This window comes from Trachurus trachurus, assembly GCF_905171665.1.
Source record: "Trachurus trachurus genome assembly, chromosome: 11".
In the NCBI taxonomy this organism is placed as follows: Eukaryota; Metazoa; Chordata; class Actinopteri; order Carangiformes; family Carangidae; genus Trachurus; species Trachurus trachurus.
Window position 1 is genome coordinate 8,396,588 of NC_139904.1, and position 23,357 is coordinate 8,419,944.

A 23,357-nucleotide genomic window follows, 5' to 3' on the forward strand; every position below is an offset into this window, starting at 1 on the left:
TTTTTGAGATATGTCTGTTTTTCTACATCTCAAAGTCACTCAACTTTGGTTTGACTGATATCACTTTATGTAAAAATGAGGATTCTAGCATTTTTTTTTAAAACGGAGTTATCTGCTTTTGCAAATGAACTCTTCATATATCCTTTTGATATGTTTTGATATTATCATGTTTTGTCTACGTTGGGTTATCTGTAATTTTTCTCATTTTCTTCTCATATTTTTCATAAACATTCCTGTGGATATAGCTACTTTTATTTGTTTTGGCATGTCCTCATATCCTGTATGTCACGTACTTGTGTTCCCCTGTTTAGTTTAGTGCCTGTTTTATTTTGAAGTTCTGTGTTTCCTTTCATTCCCTGTTGTGTTACTGTTTCCTGTTTTAGTTTGAAGTCCTTGTCGTGTCTTCCTGTGTGCTCCCTGCTCGTGATTACCTAATGTGTCTCACCTGTGTTAATTGCACCACCTGTGTCTTGTTCCCTCATGTATTTAAACTCGGTGTCTCCCTTTGTCTTGGTCTGATCGTCTGCGTGTATACCCTGCCCTTGTGTTTCCCTGTGGATGTGTGAGTAAAATGAACCCCTTTTGTACAACTGAGATCCTGGCTGTCTGCATTTGGGTCCTTCCTCCCTCAACCCTGACACTATAAACATTGCCTCTATTATTTGGTTGATATGCCCTTACAATTGAATAACTGTATTAATCTATCAATATTGTCTCTATATAGCAGCCAGTGTTATCAAGCTTCTGGCCCACCCTCTGAGTCTATATAAGGGACTCCCACCTCTGGTCCTTTACCGACACCTGAAGAAGATCCAAGACGGTCGAAACCGGTCGGCGGTTTTTTACTTTTGTATAATGCCTTGATTAATTAAAGGCTTTTACACATTACCCTTGTCTCCTGCGAGTGATTGCCTGAAGTAAGCCCAGTGCTTTTTCGTTCCAATTAAGAAAAATGTTAGTTCTGACCAGGACATTTCATACTTCACGAGAAACTCAAGTGCAGAACTTTACATTTCTGACCACAGCTGTTGGGACACCATACAACAACAAAAAAAGGTCAGTCTGTGTGTCAAGAACAAGCTGCAAGAACTCCCAAACCAGGGCTGCAATTTTTTTTTTTGCAGCCCCGGGAGAAAGATAACACATTTCTATGTTCTTGTGGGTTATGTACAGGCCTTAACACACACTTGGGGTGCCTTCAGACAGTGTTGGTGGGTCAATGACGTGATGCAAATCCAATGTCAAGTTGTGTAACTGGTATGTTTTCATACAAATCTGACTATACATGAAAAATAAATCTGGACTCATAAAATGTGGAATAAATGTAATTCACTTGCAACACTATGTTTCTTGTCAAATTTTACATCTGTTACATTGTTTAAAAGGGTTAGGGTTAGGGTTTTAGGATATGTCCTGCTGGAAAGGTAAAGAAAGCTGAACAAAGCAGCATGCCATTCACTTGATTAAAAGAAAATGTTCACTGAAACGGACTAACCTGTTTCAAATGTCGAAACACTTTCCAATTAGCATGCACGCACACCACTTTGCTGACTTTTATCCCCCAACCTCATGCTGTGAAGATCTAATGAGGCATCTTAATCTGGTTTAATAATAAAAAAAAATCTTGTGGGGACATTCAAGGGAAATGTCTTTTTTTCATTTAACAGGAATGTTTTCAGTATATAAACTAAAACCAGACTCAATGAAAGCACAATAGCTCTTCTTGTGATGGGAACATTCACCCTGTCATCACTGTGAGTGTCTTTGGTTATTTATTGTAAAGGAATGGCATTTGGTAATTGATCAGCATTTATGTTTTTTATTACAACTGGTGGCTGCTGGCGCTGCACCTCACATTGAACTGCCCTGATGCACATGCTCATAGGTATGTGTTGGAGGTCAACCATGACAGCCCCAGGGCTTTGCTACAGTTCATTACTGTAAGCTTAAACTATAATTTACCCAGGGTGACATACACTTAAGATGATAGAGCCAGGCCTATGGGAAATTGTCATCTTCAAATTTTTTAATAGCTAAACTAAGTAATTTATCTATAGGCGTACATTACAAAATGCAAATTATACAATGATTATCCAAGTGGAACATCTATTACTCCAGGTTGAACGGGAACCAAGAAATTGAAAACAAAGAGGACCCCAATGAATAAAATGTTTGAGGAATTATGTGTGTACTCTGTTGTCTCCATAGACTGTATAAAGCAGGTTGTCTCATGAGCATGAGTGTTAAAGCCTAAAGTTAGATTAATGACATGACAACATTTGTAATAAAATGGCATGCTAGTAGCCAGCTAAAACTAGCACAGTAGCTAATCTAAATGTCAAAAGTTTTATATGAACAGTTTTTATTGTTTTTATATGAACATTTGAAATGTCACACAGTGACAGACCTATGATTTGATGGTTTAAAAAAAAAATCATGTTTTAAGTGGTGAATGACACATACATTTATTAACCACAATTAATCACATACTTCCATATTTTCAAACATTACTTCCAAATATGTTCATGCTTCCTTAACTTAAGTTAAATGATTATCAATCATAATAACATATATGTACAGTCTAACATGCAAACAATAAATATAATAATAAATATAATACTAAACAGTATTTTAAAGATAGATACAAACCACATTTGCCACTTTTATTGATTAGTGAATATACATTATGATCACTGTATGCCTTTCCTTTCTCAACAGTTCTCTTGTTTGATACACCTGGGTGTTTTCTTAATTTGGATGATGTGTGATAAGTTGGAGAAGTAAAAATACAGTACAAAAATAAAAAACAGTTTTTGATATTCTACAGTTAACTTACATGAGTCTGTCTATGATATTATTTTGCCCTTTACAGAAGCAAGGCAGCCAGGACAGCTACTGTGGCAGTAATCAGGCTGAATTTGTTGCTGACTGCAGCTGCTATTACTGTGCTGTTTCCTTCTCCAGATCCATTTCCATTTCCATTTCCATTTCCAGATCCAGATCCAGATCCAGATCCAGATCCAGATCCATTTCCACCTCCACCTCCACCTCCCGATCCTGCGGTTGTTGTGGCTGTGTTGTCAGACGTAGCTCTCTCCAGTGCTGCTTCTGCCAGCGTTGCTGCTGCTAAAGCTGAAGTTGCTGCCACCCTAGCAGTTGATAGCATCACTTCTGCTAAGTATGCTGCAGTTTGTATAGTTGTTGCCGATACTGCATCAACCGCTGATTCTGCGGCTACTGACGCTGCTGTTGCTGTTGCTTCTGCCAACACTGCTGCTGCATATGCCTCTACTAATAATGAACGGTTTTCTGCTGTCAACCTTGTGATGTCTGATAATAAGTTCTGTAACTGCTGTGCTGCCTGTGCAGCATCTGTAGCCACAGTTTTGGCAGCTTCTGCAGTTGCTGACATTATTTCCAGTGTTGCATTTGGATATGCTGCTGCTGTTGTTGCTGCTGCTGCTGCCTTTTTTGCTGCTTTTGCTGACCTTGATGCTGATGCTGCAATTTGTGCTGTTTGTAGTGCTTCTGATGTTGATGATTTAAATGCTGTTTTCAGTGCTTCTTTCGCTGCAGCATTTGCTGCTTCAGCTGCTTTCCTTGCTGCACTTGCTGCATTCTCCACTGGTATTGTCCCCTCTGCAACCAATATGGCAGCTCTTGCAGCTAGTTTTGCATATACTACTGCAGTTTTTGCTGCATTGGATACTGCTGGTCCAGTGGCTGCAGCACCAGCTGCAGCTGCTGCTGAGGCAGCTGCTGCCGCTGCTGTTGACCCTACTACTGCTGCTCTAGTTGCGGCTGATGCCGTTGACACTGTTGTTGTTGCTGCTGTTGCTCCAGATGTGCTTGCTGTTACTGATGCTGGATCACTGCTTGAGGCAGGATTAACAGCCGTTGCTGTCGGCGGTGCAGTTGTGGCTGATCCTTGAGATGCAGGCAGTGCAGCCTCTGCTGCTGCTGTGGCGCCTCTTGCTGCTGCTTTTGTTGTTGATGTCATTAATTCTATGTTACTTCCTGCTGCAGCTATTGCTGCTGCTTCTGCTGTAACCGCAGTTGTTGCCACTATATCTGCCACTATTTGTGATTTTGTGATTGCTGAACGTGTTGCCTCAGTCATAACTGCTGCTTGTTCTGGTGTGACTGCAGATAATGCTGCTAACGCTTCCTCTGCTGCTTGCGCCACTGATCTCGCAGCTTCTTCTGTTTCTGGAATCGCTCCTGCTATTGGTGTTTCTGAAGCTGCCTTTGTTGCTGCTATTGCTGCTTTCCTTGCTGCCATTGAAGCTAGTATTGATGCCTGTGCTATTCTTGCTGCTACGCCAGCTGTTGATGGTGGTGCTACAGCTGTGGCTAGCATTGCTGCTGTTGCTACTTGCTCTGCTTTGTCTGCAGCCTCCCTAGCTGCTTGTGCTGCCAATGCTGCTGTTGTGTTTCCTGCAGCAACAATTGTAGCAGCTCTAGCTGCTACTTGTGCAGCAAATACTGCAGATAGCACCTCTGATGTTCCTGCTCCAGCGGCTGCTGCTGTTGAGGCTGCTAATGCGGCTGCTGCCGCTGCTGCGGCTGCGGCTGCAGCTGAGGCTTTAGTTTGTCCTTCGCTGGCTGGTGGTGCTGGTGTTGTGACTGCTACAGTAGTTGATGGTACTGGAGAAGGGTTGACACCTGTGTTTTTGAGTGCAGCTTCTGCTGCCGTTGCTGCTGCGGCTGCACCTTTTGCTGCTGCCCTTGCTGCTGCTCCCATTAGGGCTACGACCTCAGGTGTTGCTGTTCCTGATGCTGCTGAAGCTGCAGATGCTGTCAGTGCTGTTGCTTCTGCAATGTCTGCCACTAGTTGTGCTGTTTGCACTGCCACTGACCCACTGGCAGATGACAATTCTGTTCTTAATATTTTTGCTGCAGCTTTTGCTTTTCCAGCCACTATTATTGCAACATCTTTGATAGTTGCCATGTTGCCAGATGCTGCCATTGTTGCTGCTGTTGCTGCTTGTTCAGCAGCCTCTGCTGCTATTGATGATGCATTTGCTAGATGTGCAAGTTCTTCTGCCTTTGATGCTGGTGCCGTCACTGCTTCAAGTCTTGCTGCTAATGCTGCCTCTTTGGCTGCTTTGGCAGCTTCTCTTGCCGCCAGAGCAGCCAAAGCTGCTGGTTCTTTTCCTGCTGCCACTAATGCAGCAACTATGGCTGTGTCTTTTGCCGCCTTTATTGCTTTTGCTGCAGCAGAAGATGTTGTTGCTCCAGCAGCCGTGGCTCCTGCTACTGCTGCAGAGGCTGCTGCTGCTGATGCTGCTGCAGAAGCTGCTGCTGCAGAAGCTGTGACTGTTGTTGTTGGTGTCGATGTTACGGGTGATGTGTTACTTGAGGTCACCATTGGCTGTGCGGTTGTTGCTGGTGCAGTTGTACCTGGCTCTACTGCAGATGCTGCCACCGCTGCTGCTCTGGCGGCAGCTGCTGCTATTTTAGCTGCATTTATTGCTTCCTTGGCTGTATTAATTGATACTGATGCCATTTGGGAAGCTGTCTCTCCTGATTCTTCTGATGTTGCTGCAACTGCATCTGCTGCTGTTTTTGCTGCAGCTTTAGCTCTGTTTCCAGCTTCTGCTGCAAACTCTGCTGCTGTCTTAGCTGCACTAATTGCCAGTTTTACCGTGGCTGCTGTTTCTGCTGGTGTTGATCCTATGGCTGTTGTGTTAAGAATTGCTTTCAGTGCAATGGCTGCTTCTTCTGCTTTTTTGGCTGCTGTTTCTGCAGCTCTTATGGCAGCTGTTGTACTTTCTTGTGTTGGTTTCATTGTGGCAGCTTCCGCTGCTAATCTTGCTGCTGTTGCTGCCTGTTGTGCTGCTGCAGCGGCTTTTATTGAGACTATAAGTGGTTGCCCTGCTAACACTACTGTTGTTGCTGGTGCAGCTGTTTCTGTGGCAGCTATTGCAGCCGCTACAGCTGACTCTGCTGCATTTCTTGCTGCTTCTGCTGCCTCTGTTGGCGATCTCTTCCCATCGGTCAAGGCTGTGGCAATAGCAGAGGCTACTAGTGCAGCTATTGAAGCATTTTCTGCAGCTGAGGCTGTTTGTCCTGCAGTAGCTGCTGTTGCCACTGCTGCAGCAGCTGCTGCTACTGCTGTTGCTGCATTTGTTGCTGCTGTGGCTGCTGCTGTTGCTGCTGTTATGGCTGTGGCAAGTGGTAGGGACTCATTTGTTGCAACTGAGCCAGTTGTTGTTGCCAGTGTAGTTGTTGTTGTGGGTTGTGTTACTGCAGCAATGGCTGCTGCAGCAGCAACTGCTGCTGCTCTTCCTGCAGCTGCAGCTGCCTTCGCTGTAGCTGTTGCAGCTTCAGCTGCTTCAGCTGCTTCCGTCGCCTTCTCAGCGGCTGTTTCTCCAGTCGTTGCTGTTGCAGCAGCTGCTGCAGCTTCAGCTGCTTCTCCTGCTTTAGCTGCTGTTGCTATGGCCATATCCGCTGCTGTCTCTGCTGCAAAAACGGTTAACTGCATTATTTCTGTTGTTTTGTTTCCATCAGTTGTTGAACCACTGGCTGCTTTTAATGCTGCCTGTATGACTGCCAGAGCCCTTGCTGCAGCTGCTGCTGCCTCTCTTGCGTCAGCTGCAGCTTCATGTGCAGCTTCTCCTGTTTGTGCAGAGGCAGCCTTTGCTGCTGCATCTGCTGCTGCCTCTGCTGCTGCTGATACATTTAATGTTGCCTCTGCTATTTTTTCCACAACTTCTGCTTTAATTTCTGGTGATGACTCAGCTGCCTGTTTTATTGCAGTTGCTGCTGCTTTGGTTGCCTTGGCTGCAATGTCTGCAAGTCTTGCTGCCTCTGTTGGTGATAGCTGGCCATTCACTGCTGCTGCAGAAGCCAATGCTGCTTGTTGTGCAGCTATGGCAGCGTCCTCTGCTGCTGCTGCAGCTTTTTCCGAGGGGCCCCCAGTCGTGACTACTGCTGCTGTTGCTGCTGTCGCTGCTGCAGTTGCTGCTATTGCTGCTGCTGTCGCTGTTGCTGCTGCTGTTACGGTCTCCGGTGATGGTGGTGATGGTGTCGTAGCTTCAGTTGTCGACAGGTTTGTCAGTCCTCCTGCTATGGTTGTTGTTAGATGGGTTGTTTGAGTCACTGTGATTACACTTCTGGGACACCTGAGTTTCAGGCTTCCCTCGGCGGGCTGGATGTTGAATGCTGTTTTGCATTGAATAGTTTAGTCAGAATTCAGTCAGATACTTCAAGTTTGGTTACTCAAGTTTTGTAATACTCACCAATCAGCATAAAGACAAAGATGAAAGCCTTGAGCACCATTCTGATTGATTTATGGTGTCCTTTGCTTTCTTCTCCCAAACTACATTGGACCATGTCCTGTAAAAACAAACAAACAACAACAACAAAAAAGAAAAGAAAAGAAATTAGGTTATTAGGGTAGACCGAGTACGTTTGAGACACTTTTTGATTTTCCATTTTTGAACAGATATTGCAAAAAAAACTATACACTGAAAATAAGTGATTATTCATATGCTGTTTAATTTGTTTGTATACTAAGTTATTATTGAAGAATATCATTTATTATTTGTTTATTTTTTCCACAGTCAGGTCATAAACATGAGGTGCATTTTTTACCATGGTCATCTCAACCATACCCCATACGTGTACAGTTGAGACGGTACCATGGTACAGTTGAGACACCATTGAAACCCATTGATGATGACTTAACATGAATTGTAAATGCAATAAACTTTCTTTAGAATGACAATTTGACAAGCTATTTCAATATAAATGTATTCCTCTTCATCAAAATTAAAAACAATGGAATATTATTGTATTATTAATATAAATATTATTATATAACATAAAATTATAATATTAATAGTACTGTATATTAATATAACACTGTTCAGGTATCACAAATATTAGTTTTTTTTCCATTTTCTTTGTTTTTTTGGTCTTATTATGACTTATAACATGTTATCGTAGCCTACAATGCACAACTTAACAGTGATGTGATGTAATAGAACTCTATCAGGGTACAGTTGAGACGTTGTGTCTCAACTGTACCCTGCTGACCACTTTGTGTATTTCTCTAGATTGTGCAGTGACCTAACATAGTAGGATAGCATGAAATATGTGAGTTTTTAGGGCACAAAATAATGTTTGCAATGATGTAGGTTATGTTTGATGGTCACAAAAGGATAATAAGCTATTCGTTGTGGAAGGGACGTGGTAAAGTGAAATTCTTACCCTAGTAAAAAGACTTTTGCTGATATCTTTGGACTGGAGATGCTAAAACTCTTCAAATTTCCCACAACCAAAGAGGATGCTAATATGCATTTGCTGAGTAAAAATGGTGGCTCAGCCTTGCAGCGCGGGAGAGATATTAAGGGTGTTTCAACTGTACACATGTCTCAACTATACTCACTCCACCCTACTATTTACAGTAATGTTGACAATAACAAAACAAAAAATGCATGCCTCTGGTTCTTTTAGAAAAAATTTTGTAAAGCATGTAGGCTAAGCCCTAGCCACTTAGGCATTGAGGGTTTTTGCTTCCTTTATAAAACGCTGAATTTACATGCACCTTTTGCTCAGGTTGGTTGCTTTCTAAATGGTATGGTCCACATTCTTTGCAGGCAGACTTGCATACAAGTCATTGCTTAATAAGGGGTAGTTGAACATTAAAAAAATGTTGTGAAGAGGCAGTGTCAGAACATGGTGTCAACATCATGCAGATTGTTTAAGTGGCAAACCGCTTTTGATATTAGAACAAGAAAGTAATAAAGCCCAACACACACAACTCTAACGAGAGTTGAGACTGACTTTTCTTGACATGACTGTATAATGCAGCAAATCTCAACCTGAGCTTATCCCTCAGGAGCACACTTTGTTAAAAAAAGAAAGAAAACAATCCCACTTGCAAGGTTGGTTTTTAGCCGTGAGACGCCAGGTGAAGGCAGATGGCCTCCGTTCTCACTCGTAACAAGTCACAAGTCATGTAGTTAACGATCACAATTACTCCGGAGCTTTTTAATTAAGGTAAAAATGTAGCATAGCCACGAGAGAAATCCTGCTTAGTTCCTCTTTAAGATAGTTTGCAAACCATCCAATTGCATGTACAGAAAACCCAACTGCTGTAAGACATTCAGTCAAAATGTCATAGCCCACAGTATCAAAAGCCTTAGAAAAGTCTATAAAAAGCTGCTTATTATCTAAGGCTTCTGTTATATCATTTATAACCTTCAAGGCTGCAGTGGTAGTACTGTGTTTTTTGCGAAATCCTGACTGGGAATTCGATAGAATAGAATTATTTTCTTTCTCACTGAATTCAAGTAGCCAGAAATGATCATCCTCATCAAAATAATCAAATGAAATTCATCAAATTAATCAAAATCAAAATTACAACAAATGCTCAGAGTTTAGGCTCCAAATCCAAAGTCGTTGAATTTATAAGGCAAATCCTCACATTGGTGAAGTTTCCAACCATGAAGTTTCGATGGTACAAGGGATTGTATCATCAGACAAAATATCCAGTTAATGTAAAAAATGAAACAAAATAAAAGAAGAAGCAAAAAGACATTCGATTCTCAAAGATGAATCCTTTGATTTGTGTGTTTCCATACTTCTGGAAAAATGTGCATCGACTGAAAAACCTCAGCCTCAGCTGATTCTCTTCATAAATCCATTCCCAAATGAAAAAGCGAGTAAGTTATTGACATTAAATCAAAATAACTCACTTATTAAATATTTTGTCGAATAAGATCTTGATTCTAAATCCTCATGAAGACTCACTTGGATGTTGAAATGAGTCTCCTTCCCCTCGTCTCCTGCTGTAGCATATCTCTGCTGTCTGCCTCTTAGTGTCTTTAAACTCATAAGATGCAAGCTCATTGGTAAAGAATGTAAGTTATCATGATTGGAGGGGTGGGTGTACACTGAACCGTTTCTGTTAATTGGATGCTGAATGCCTGGATGTTAGAGATGTTGAACTTGTGGAGCGACATTTTACAGAGTTTGACAGTGCAGCAATTAATGGAGAGCTGAGGAACATCTGCAGAGTTGTTTCAGTTGGCACTTTTTTCTTCTAACACTTCTGGTGCTTTTATGATCGGAATTTGACTTTAGATGTAGAAAATAAACACGGGTGTGTCTTTGCAGCCCACTTTGATAGATGTAGCCTATCATGTGGCATGAGGACAAAAGTGGTGGTCTTGCTCCAGTCTAGACCGTGACCAATGAAAACCCTTCAACACGAACGGCCACCGCATCCAGACAAAGTAAAGTGATGATCCTGATCTTTGCTGCAAGACATGTTTTAATGATTCTGTGTTAACCCACCCTGACTTACAGTAAAGGTTTCTCAGTAAAAAAAAGAAAAGTTGTTAAACAAGTTTTAACTGTGCAGCATTCCCAGGTAGGGTCATCTACGGTTGTCACAACTATTTACAGCTTCTCTGTTGCAAGCACAAAACCACTGCAGCCTTCTTTCCAGGTGACTGGAGTTAGGAGATGGATTATTTTTCTTTTTTTATGTAATAAAATATTGATGATAATTAATTTGCACACACACACACAATGAAAAATGTGTAAGAAATGCTACACTGTAAAAACTATGACATTATCCAATTTCATTAAAACATAATTAAAACACACAGAACAGTTATATTTTTGGCAGCTAAAATATATAATGGGGAGCCATTTCAAACATCACTGAGAGTTCATTTTCTCAGAACTAAGGTTAAACTATAGGCTCTATAGTCCAGAGTAAAATTAGAGACCGGTAACAACACTTCACAGCTGAAAGTGTGAACTGCTGTGCAGGTAGCAATTAGTAATTGACTCAAGGAAGGCGTTATGCAGAGTAATTAGGCAATTACTCCAATTACAGAAGAAACCATTGTTGATAGCCAAACAACAAATCAAATCAGTCTTAGCTTTTCTTTTTTTTTTTGGCTTTTATTTGATAGCACAGTGAGATAGACAGGAAAGGGGGAGGCAGAGAGAGGGGGGAATGACATGCAGAAAGGTCTGCCCGATGCGGGACTCGAACCGGGGACGCCTGCGTTGAGGACTGTAGCCTCTACATTGGCCGGCCGCCTTAACCACTGCACCACGCACCACCCCAGTCCTAGCTGGTTGGTCAACCAACCCTCAACAGGGGAGGAGGTCTGAGACACCACCTATCCCCAATTTACAATGCTGCCCTTTCATCCCTTCCCAGGAGACTCAACAATCTAGCCTCAAAGAACAACTACTGTTCACAAGTGGCAAGTGACTCCAACGACTGTCGTTAGAACACAATAGGGCACTAACGAAGTCGAAACCAACTTCCCACCAACGACTGTCACTCCAACTACTGTCGTTGGCACTTGGAGCACAAAAGGGAACCAGTGACATCATCACCCTTGTGAAACGCCCACACAAGAGGTTAAATAGTGAGTCTCCACACCAGATAGTTGGACCAGTCCCAGCCTGGTCAGCTGCGTACATGAACTGATGAAGCCTCTTGGATGAGAGGTGAAACGTCTTCCTAGACAAATAACTAAGTCCAGTTGCTTTCGATTTAACCTCCTTTGAAAGACAGATTTATAGTTTACTCAAATCACCTCTGTGTGATTCCACAGGTAAGTATCTCCACCTTCAGGGCATTTCAGCACACTGCGCCTAGAACTATGCAGAAACTCCTTCAATAGGCCTCGATATGTCAAAGGTGTTGCATAATAAAGGAATTTGAATTACATACCTTGCTTGCAGACCACACCTGCAACATGCAGTCAGGCATGACCCATGTGGTGCTCTGCCAGCAAGCTGTCCCAAAGAAAGTTCAGAATTGAAAACTCACCACTCCCATCGTTTTTAAGTGTAGTGGAGTTCTTGCTGTGGAATTACTATTCAATAATCAATCATTCATTTATTAATAAGTCATCACCAAGGAGCACCCGAGAGTCTAAAACATGTTTGACCGGTGTGGTGTATTATGTTTATCTAACGCTAACCTGTCATAGTTGCTTTAGGCTTTTATGCACCATCCACCCAGAACTAAGTGGAAGCTTTTTAAAATGACAATCGGTTGGGATTTCTTGGTCAACTTAGATTTATAATCTCCAGTATAATAGATACAAACGTCTCTCATTTGGTTTAAGTGATTATTTTCTCTCGTTTTTCTCACCGCGGCACGGTGGTGCAGTGTTTAGCACTGTTGCCTCACAAGAGAGTTACTTTTTTCTTCCATTTTCCCATGGACAGCAGCAAAGAGAATGAAACTATACATAAATTGTACTACGTATTGTCATGTGTTGTATGTATTCTACAACAATGTTATGTCTTATATACTGTAACTATTATATTACTTATTATATAATTATATAAGACAAATATTTCTGATTGATGTATGGGTGTGTATATGAATGCTTATGTGTATTATGTTATGTATATTACTGTGACTGTTGTATGTGTTTGTGTTGGACCCCCTTTGAAAAAGAGATGATTGTTTATCTAAAGGTTCTATCCATCAATAAAAAGTGAAAAAAAAAACATTCACTCTACTCTGGCTACGTCACACAGAAATGATAAAATGTTGAAAAAAACACTGCAGTAGTCATACAGTCCCTGTTTCTTGTGATCTCTGCTACGTGTGGGGTGTGACTTGTTTTCACAGAATAGACCAGCACATGGGTGTAACTAACAATAGAACTGTCATCACTACTGTATGTATGTTATAATTTTGTTTACATTGTAAGACTTTGATTAAACTTCCCTTCAGGCAGGTATCGAGCTTTCTGCTTGGAATGCTGCCGACGTTATAAGTCAGCAATTTTTCCGCAATGAAAGCAACATTTGATGGGAACCTGAATAACAACCTGACAAAGTGGGTTTCGGCCCCATAATCTGAAAAAAAACAAAAAAAAACCCAAAAAATACTCAGGTTCACAAACCCTTTGCACTGTGTGATGTATGTGACAGCCTTAAGTCTTGACAGGGAACAATATGGCTAACTGGGGAAACCACTGGACAGAGCTCTTGGATTTCCATGTACTTTGTTTCTTTTAATGCAGTTTCCTCACCTGCTGCCACATACTTTTTCAGACCATAAACAGCATCCATGCACTTTTGATACACCTCAGACAAACATTCATACACCATCAACATTATAGTCCTCTTCTGATTGATTTTATTTAAACTTGGTTATGTTTCGATTTGATATTTTATGTATTACTACTACTATGTATTACCACACACACAAACACCAACAATGGGTTCATCATTGTAAAAGAATGCTGCATACAACTTGATAAATATTAAAAATATCAATGTAAAAGCCTGTTATATAGGCATGTGTTAGATTCACACTTGTTCCTCCTGACCCTGGCCACTAGAGGCACCCAAAGGACTCAAATCAACGCTCTACTGTGAAAAGGAGGAATGAACTTTGTTCAGACTCACAAGGGAACAATCCTGTTGATGAATGAAGTAAGAAAAAAAAATCTCCAACCAGTTGGACTGGGAGTTTGGGATCCTGACAAACAACTGTTCACTTGCTGCCCATCCCCTGCAAAGACTATTGCACATTCCCACAGAGCAAGATGTCTTACGCCTGTTTTGGGGTAACAACCACAAATCGGCAGTTATAATTTCTCCCTCACTGCTCTGGAAACTTTCATGGCAACAACAAACCACTGAAAACAAAACATGAAAAAAGAGAATTAAAAGAAACTAAACACACCTGCCAAACTACAACACACATGAGAATAAAATTGTACAATATGATATGCAGCTATCTGTTTTTATTTCCCATGTCTGTTTTCATTACAAGCATTCTGAAAGAGCAAACACAGCAGGAAGGTGCATTTTCATTAGATGGATTAGATACTACTATACTATTTCTGGTTTAATGTTGTACCAATAACATGTCTCTTGTACATTAAGTCCACTTTGTATTTTTGTAGGAAATTGTGTTTGTATTTATATTGATACAAGCTGATAAATATTAGATATATCAGCAAAAAAAAAATCTGTTAATATTGTAATAAACTCCCATACGGTCCTCAGACTCCATTTCAAGCAAGTTATAATTAGAGATTAAAATAACACACAATAGCATAGTGTTTATCTTATAATACAGATCACAGCTGACATGACATGAAGTCCTCCCTCTATTGCAAATGGTGAATAGCTGGTGGTTAAACTTGTTTGCTGCAGCAGTGACATGCAGAGGCTGAATCATGACGTCAAAACCTGTGTGAACACTGTTTCTGTTTTGTTAGATCACATTGCGCAAGTCAGGGACATTATCAAACTAACGGAAAGAAAAGCAACAGAGATACGGTAGAGTTAAAACTGGTTTCGGAAGGCCAGTTACATGTTTTGTTACTACACGGGAGGTGTCTTGATGTATTTTTTCTGATGTTAAAATCAGAAATTGGCCATCACAAGGCTGAATTCTACAGAAGAGTCAGAGAGTGAAGTGCAGTACTAAACATATATGCATATACTGTATTTCGAATACACTATAAACATATAAAGACTGCATTATAATACATTATACTGTGAACGTATACACAAACATACATAATAAAATTGATGACATTGCAAGTGAATTACAGTGTGATATATTGTTACATTATTACATTTAAAAACGAAATATAAAAAAATACACACCGTGATGTTTAAAATTTTGAAAATATAACAATCTCATACACGTATGGAGCATACATTTGAACTAATGTCATTTAAATCATATGAAATGAATGAATGAGTGATTCACTCAATATTGTAAAATAAATCAGGATTCTGTTCTTAGATCTCTTTCTCCATACTTTTAGGATTACATCAAAACCCATATCATATTTAATATCTGACATGACATGTATAATAATATGCATGTGTAACATATATTTTAATGACATATGTGTGTATCAATGTGTCACACAGTTATTTGGCAACACAGTTGTTGTGTTTGTCGTCATGCCCTACAGTGATATCTTAATCATCGATCTCTCTCTCTCACACACACACAAATAGACACAACCATAGGTCAGTGCTTTTGTCTGCAGACAGAATTAGAAACAAAACAAATAGGAATGGAACAACTCCTCAATACAAAAGTCACTGCATCACTAAACATAACAGACAGGATTCAGTTTTTATTTCTAAGTGGTGTCAACACCATATCATCTCTGTGTGATATAATTATCCCATCTTGAAAGTAATTGTATAAAATCACAACTCATTACGTGCATGCCCTAAGGTTTAAATTAAAAATCTAATTGATGCAAGAAGATAATCTCCACACGCGCCGCTAGAAATACGGACAATAAACTTTCTACCCTGTACCTGTATGATCCAATTCAATCCAAATACACTGGATTCTACATTCTAGTGTTGTCCAAGACCAAACCAAGACCATTTTCAAGACCATTCATATATTCAGTACCAGTCCTTGTAATAATGATGTGGCTTGATATTTCCATTAATCCTCAGCTAAAAAAAGAGATGGTCTTACATAAAATCGATACCAAAGTATGGATTGAACAGAATAACACAGAACCTGCTAAATTCTCCCACTTTTGACACTGGTGCAACCAGGTTTTTCAGATGGTTACACAAGCATACAATTACAGTTTTAATTGTCTTAAAGTTATTGAATTACATTACATAAAGCAAAGTGAGTGAATGACAGAGACACATTTGCAATTAAAAAAAAAGAAAAAAAGATGTCATGCAGCTGTGGTCTTGAGAAAAAATCCAGAGTCCATCTCGACCAGGATCGAGACAAACTGTCACTACTGTCACTACAACTACGAATACATTAAAATTAACAGATGCTCTGTAAATTTACCTTATGGCCAGACTTGGCAATGTTAACCCCTCAAAACCCACCGGCCTGTGGGATGTATTGCCTCTGATGAATGCTGGGTTGAAATGGGTATGAGGTATCTGACGTAATAATGATTATTTCAGTGCCACATCAGTTTCTGTGTATTAAATAACACTGAAGTGAAGAGGAAGTGTGTGAAGGTTTTTCATAAGGAACTTAAAACTTTTTGGAACTCCTTTGAATATGTGAACAGGATTAACTCACGTCTCATTGTCAAGTGTGTGTATTTTTCTGCCACTAAAATAGCACATACTGTACATGCAGCCATGGTGGGGCTATGATAGAATTCTCATTCAGTGACGAGAACAATGCACCAATACAAAAGTCTGGTCACAATTAACCTCTTCATGCAGAGGCCATTTTTGTGTCATGCAACTGTTATGAACTGACAGTATTGAAGGACAAATAAAGGCCAGTACAGAATGTATTATCAAAACAACACAATGGCCAGTTGAGGCTTGTCCTGAGCCGATTATACAGTAAAAGGAAGGTTATTAAAGGGTACGCAATTAAAATCAACATATTGTCAACGGAAGTTTTGCACAGAGGTTTTAACAGCAAATTTTAATTGTGCTCTCACATTCAGGCTGGCAAATTCAAGTGGATGAAAAAAAAAGAAAAAGAAAAAAGACCAAACCACTGATGCGCAGGACATAAAGATGCACTTGTTTTAGAAAATCACCACAATTGAGTGGATCTGATTCTCAAGTATAGCTGCTATCATACTACTGCAGAGGAAATATGCCTGTATCATTTTGGTCTCACAGGGTCAGAGGTTTATTCTTAAGATGACCTTTGTCAGTAGAAAACCAAAATAATGAAACTGCAGGAAGAGTGCGGCTGTGAATGGTGTTGTGGAGAGAAGACAAACAGGAAGAGGTGTGAAGTTATGCAGGCGGTGAACTGATGATAATGATTGCATTTACTTAAAAAGCACTGTACACACCTCCTGTGCACCGGGTGTGTACAGGACAGGTGTGTCCTGAAACACACAAGCTTGTTTGTTATCTATAAACAGAACACCTTTTGTGTTTAAATGAATGTTTTCCATTCTTGGACACTCTAAACTTAACAGAACAACAGATTTCAGGATACTGACGTAAAATATCTACAAATTCAAAACGCTGAATTGAATTGAATTAACTGCCTTTATTGTTTTTGCACATTAAAATACAATGAGATTGGGAGTGCTACTCTACTGTGGTGCATACAATAAATATAATAATATAATAAATGGTAAATGGACTTGCTCTTATAGGACCACTCAAAGCACTTCACACCCACAGTCAACCTTTCACACACATTCAGACAGCACTTGAAATCTACTCATTCACACACCCAATGCACAGATTGGGGAGGTAAGTTGCCCAAGGACACTTTGACAGAGTCAGCCACAGTCACCCACAGTCACCCATATATAATAATATAATAAACATGGATTTTTACACTGTTATCACAACAACCACTACAATGGCAACAACGATATCAGTGAAACCCAGAGAGAAAAGTATCTCATAATGATAAATATTTTACATTTACATTGCATTGTTCTGATGGTTTTGTATGAATTACTTTTTGAAAAATGTGAATTAATTAATTTGTTTGCATGTTCTTTGTTTCCCTCTTTTACCATTTTTTAATATAATTAGTGTTTTTCATAATGTGCTGTGAATTATAAATGTTTCCAGGGGACATAAAAATCAAAACATGTCAAAAATAACACTGTTGTACATTGTAAAACCTACAGCTTTTCTGTGCTTTCAGGGCAAATTCTATGTGACAATTCCCCCCCAAAAAAACAAACATACAAGAAAACCTGCCCCAGACTGATGGTTTTTCTAGTGTGGTTTGGGCATCAAAACACACCTGTACTCTCATACAGTATGTTCTATGCAAAAATATAAAAACAATAAAATAATGGGCCATGGTTACTTAGTGCAGCTTGGATTTTTTTTTTTTTTTTTTTTTACTTTTAGAGTTGAAAAAATGAGTTTTACAGCAGTATGCAAATGTTAGATTGTCTGCATAACTTCTTGTGTGGGAGATATGATGTGACAACCTACACAAAAAAAGATTTTGTTTGTTTTTTATTATAATTGTAATGACAAATGTGTGTGTCTGTCTGTCATGCAGTTATTTGTGCAGCACAGTTGTGCACAGTTGAAAAAGATGCACCTAAAGTTATCTGGGTCTTAAAAAAAACTACCTTGTCTAAGCTCCCATAACTATTTTTTAATTTTTTTTGATGCAGTGCCAAAATGTCAATGTTTGTCAATGCCTGTACAATAAACAGGGCTTAATCTGAGCAGTAGGTGCACACAGTACAAACATAAAGGAAGAAAATAAAATATATGAAAGAAATCAAGGCCATCTTTGAAGGTGTCGTCAATGTGTGACACAGGACAAACATAATCAAACCCAACTGATTCCACAGGACTAGCTCACTGATGTATAATAGCAAACTATTTGATGAATGTTTTCTTAAAGCAGAGAACGTCAGCTGCCAGGATGATGGAACCAAGAGTTAACACAAGAGAATTAAAGTTACACCCACTGGATTGGGAGGATCCCATTTATAATATGCTCCTCACTCTGCTGTGTAGGTGTATTCTCATAGTCTTGCTTGGTCACCTCCTGAAACTAAGAGAAAACAGAGGATGTGATTAAAAATGTGTAAGATAATTCAAGTGACAGTGTAGCCAGGAGAGTGCTGTGTAAATCAAAGAGTGTGGCCAGGAGAAACAGAAAGAGAACACACATGATTGCAATGAAGTTATCAATAGTTTTTCAGGGTATTTTGTGCTTTTCATTCTTTCACTAAAGCTAATAAGGAAAGGAGTAAGGCGGGAAGGACAGCAGGAAGGCAGAACGAGATTAAGCAGGAAGAAATATTGAAAGAAATTAAAGATGAGGAAGCAGAAAGAAAGATGACAATGTGCTTAAGGTGCCTCACGGTGAGGACACGATGGGCTTTGCAGGGTAAGAGACAGGAGTAGATTTAGGTCAAGGTTCTAGTAAAGGGATAGTAAACTTTTGTACAAGTATGGATGTGTGTTGGAGCGGTGCGTGGTGCAGTGGTTAAGGCGGCCGCCCCATGTAGAGGCTACAGTCCTCAACGCAGGCATCCCCGGTTCGAATCCCGCGTCAGGCAGATCTTTCCTGCATGTCATTCCCCCTCTCTCTGCCTCCCCCTTTCCTGTCTATCTCTACTATGGCTATCAAATAAAGGCATAAAAGCCAAAAAATATACTTAAAAAAAAAAAAAAGTATGGATGTGTGTTGTTGGGGTTAAGTGAAGGTTTATGGTTTGTCCTGAAATATTGTAATCAAAACAGAGTTTAAATTTTATACACAAAGTGTATTTTTTCATTAAAATTGTCAATTTTCCATAATGACACTTAGAAGTGAAAAGTGAGCAGATGGAGACTAAACCCAACATTGTATACTGAATGAAATGCTACTGAGCCAGTTTCTTTTTCCACTTAAAATATCAGCCAAATAAATGAACGATGAATATGTTTTCACCACACCTAAAACAGCAGAGAAAACATTACTCACATCCATCATCTATCATCCATCATCCATCCATCATGGACTGTATTTCTTCTCATTCCAATGTCATCATGCATGTAATGTGGCTATAAAGACTGCTGGTGATTCAGCAAAAGACAACATACAGCAAAAGATACTGAACAGGTGGAATAAGACAACTTCAGCCACGGCAGTGAGGAAAACTGCACACCAGAAAAACTTGGTAAGTATTATAATGACAAAAACCTTTGTCCTTTTTGTGTGTCCTGGTGATCTTTGTTTGAAATATGACACACTTTCTTATTGCATTTACTGTGTATTATTGTAATTCTGGAACTTCTCTGCTAGTTAGTTAAACCTTGAATATTCATGGAATATTCATGGTACAATGAACACCCTAGTTTGAACAACATAATATTTGTCAATTAAATAGAAATTGTTGGTATTTTTTAGCTAAAACAATGGATGCGAAAGAAAATTAAAAAATGAAGGAAATAATAATTTATACCAAGGCAGGTTTTAAGACATTTTCTCAAGCCATTTATAAATGAATGACTGTCAAGCCTTGTCAAACCTGAAGCAAACTAAAAAGAATTATAAAGAAGAATTTTATATATATGAATATAAACACACACACATTTTTTATTAAAAGGTGCCTGAAAAACTCTACCACAATGAAGAAGATCTGTATCATCATTTTGCTGTGTGTTGGTAAGTTCAACGATATATTTAAAAAAGATGAATACAGACAAATAACAATACAAACATCCAAAGACTGAATTTTGCAGTAATATGTACATCTGCCACAACAATCACAGCTTCTGCAACAACAACAACAACTGGAGAAACTACAACCACATCCCCCCCGACAACAACAACAGCTGCAACTACAACAACTACAGTTGCCACAACAACTACAGTTGCCACGACAACAACCACAGCTGCTTATAGAACAACTGCCACTACAACAACCACAGCTACCCCGGCAACAATGGCTGCCACAACTACAAGCACATCCTCGCCAACGACAACCACCGCTACCCCAACAACAACTAGAGCTGCCACAACTACAACCATAGCTACCCCAACGACAACTACAGCTGCCACAACTACAACCATAGCTACCCCAACGACAACTACAGCTGCCACAACTACAACCACACCCTCCCCAACGACAACCACAGCTACACCAACAACAACTACAGCTGCCACAACTACAACCACATCCTCCCCAACGACAACCACAGCTGCCACAACTACAACCACATCCTCCCCTACGACAACCACAGCTGCCACAACTACAACCACATCCTCCCCAACGACAACCACAACTACCCCAACAACAACTACAGCTGCCACAACTACAACTACAGCTACCCCAACAACAACTACAGCTGGCACAACTACAACCACATCCTCCCCAACGACAGCAACAGTGATGCCAACAACAACTGCAGCTGCCACAACTAGGCCTACAACCACATCCTCCCCAACGACAACCACAGCTACCGCAACAACAACTACAGCTACCCCAACAACAGCCACTGCTGCCACAACTACAACCACAGCTACCCCAACAACAACTACACTTGCCACAACTACAACCACATCTTCCCCAACGACAACCACAGCTACCCCAACAAGTACAGCTGCCACAACTACAACCACATCCTCCCCAACGACAACCACAGCGACACCGACAACAACTAAAGATGCCACAACTACAAGCACACCAACCCCAACGACAACCACAGCGACCCCAACAACAACTACAGCTGCCACAACTACAACCACACCAACCCCAACGACAACCACAGCTACCCCAACAACAACTACAGCTGCCACAACTACAAGCACACCAACCCCAACGACAACCACAGCGATCCCAACAACAACTACAGCTGCAACAACTACAACCACATCCTCCCCAACTACAACCACAGCTACCCCAACAACAACCACAGCTGCCACAACTACAACCACAGCTACCCCAACAACAACTACAGCTGCCACAACTACAACTACATCCTCCTCAACGACAACCACAGCTACAACAACAACTACACCTGCCACAACTACAACCACACCCTCCCCAACGACAACCACAGCTACCCCAACAACAAGTACAGCTTCCACAACTACAACCACATCCTCCCCAACGACAACCACAGCTACCCCAACAACAAGTACAGCTGCCACAACTACAACCACATCCTCTCCAACGACAACCACAGCGACCACAACAACAACTACAGCTGGCACAACTACAAGCACATCCTCCCCAACGACAACCACAGCAACCCCAACAAATATTACAGCTGCCACAACTTCAAGCAAACCAACCCCAACTACAACCACAGCAACCCCAACGACAACTACAGCTGCCACATCTACAACCACAGCTACCCCAACAACAACCACAGCTACCACAACTACAACCACATCTTCCCCAACGACAACCACAGCTACCCCAACAAGTACAGCTGCCACAACTACAACCACATCCTCCCCAACTACAACCACATCCTCTCCAACGACAACCACATCCTCCCCAACAACAACCACAGCTGCCACAACTACAACCACAGCTACCCTGACAACAACTACAGCTGCCACGACTACAACAACATCCTCCCCAACTACAACCACATCCTCTCCAACGACAACCACATCCTCCCCAACAACATCTACACTTGCCACAACTACCACCACACCCTCCCCAACGACATCCACAGCTACCCCAACAAAAAGTACAGCTGCCACAACTACAACCACATCCTCTCCAACGACAACCACATCCTCCCCAACAACAACTACATCTGCCACAACTACCACCACACCCTCCCCAACGACAACCACAGCTACCCCAACAACAACAAGTACAGCTGCCACAACTACAAGCACATCCTCGCCAACGACAACCACAGCGACCCCAACAAGGACAGTTGCCACAACTACAACCACATCCTCCCCAACGACAACCACAGCGACCCCAACAACAAATACAGTTGCCACAACTACAACCACACCCTCCCCAACGACAACCACAGCTACCCCAACAACAACTACAGCTGCCACAACTACAAGCACATCCTCGCCAACGACAACCACAGCGACCCCAACAAGGACAGTTGCCACAACTACAACCACATCCTCCCCAACGACAACCACAACTAACCCAACGACAACTACAGCTGCCACATCTACAACCACAGCTACCCCAACAACAACCACAGCTGCCACAACTACAACCACATCTTCCCCAACGACAACCACAGCTACCCCAACAACAAGTACAGCTGCCACAACTACAACCACATCCTCCCCAACTACAACCACATCCTCTCCAACGACAACCACATCCTCCCCAACAACAACTTCATCTGCCACAACTACCACCACACCCTCCCCAACGACAACCACAGCTACCTCAACAACAACAAGTACAGCTGCCACGACTACAACCACATCCTCCCCAACGACAACCACAGCTACCCCAACAACAACTACAGCTGCCACAACTACAAGCACATCCTCGCCAACGACAACCACAGCGACCCCAACAAGGACAGTTGCCACAACTACAACCACATCCTCCCCAACGACAACCACAGCGACCCCAACAACAAATACAGTTGCCACAACTACAACCACACCCTCCCCAACGACAACCACAGCTACCCCAACAACAACCACAGCTGCCACAACTACAACCACAGCTACCCCAACAACAACTACAGCTGCCACAACTACAACCACAGCTATCCCAACTACAACCACATCCTCCCCAACGACAACTACAGCTACCCCAACAACAACTACACCTGCCACAACTACCACCACACCCTCCCCAACGACAACCACAGCTACCCCAACAACAAGTAGAGTTGCCACAACTACAACCACATCCTCCCTAACGACAACCACAACTAACCCAACGACAACTACAGCTGCCACATCTACAACCACAGCTACCCCA

At 41.2% G+C, this 23,357-nt stretch overlaps 1 protein-coding gene across 1 annotated transcript in view; it reads left to right on the forward strand.

The window, feature by feature from the left end:
- Positions 1-20,052: 20,052 nt before the first annotated feature.
- Positions 20,053-23,357, forward strand: part of LOC310993912 (uncharacterized protein) — a gene marked incomplete at both ends in the record, with an annotated part of 40,224 nt that continues 36,919 nt past the window's right edge. Inside the window, one exon of the mRNA XM_083982390.1 lies at positions 20,053-20,089. Within this exon, the coding sequence (XP_083838516.1) occupies positions 20,053-20,089 (37 nt within the window). The remainder of the gene's footprint in view (positions 20,090-23,357) is intronic.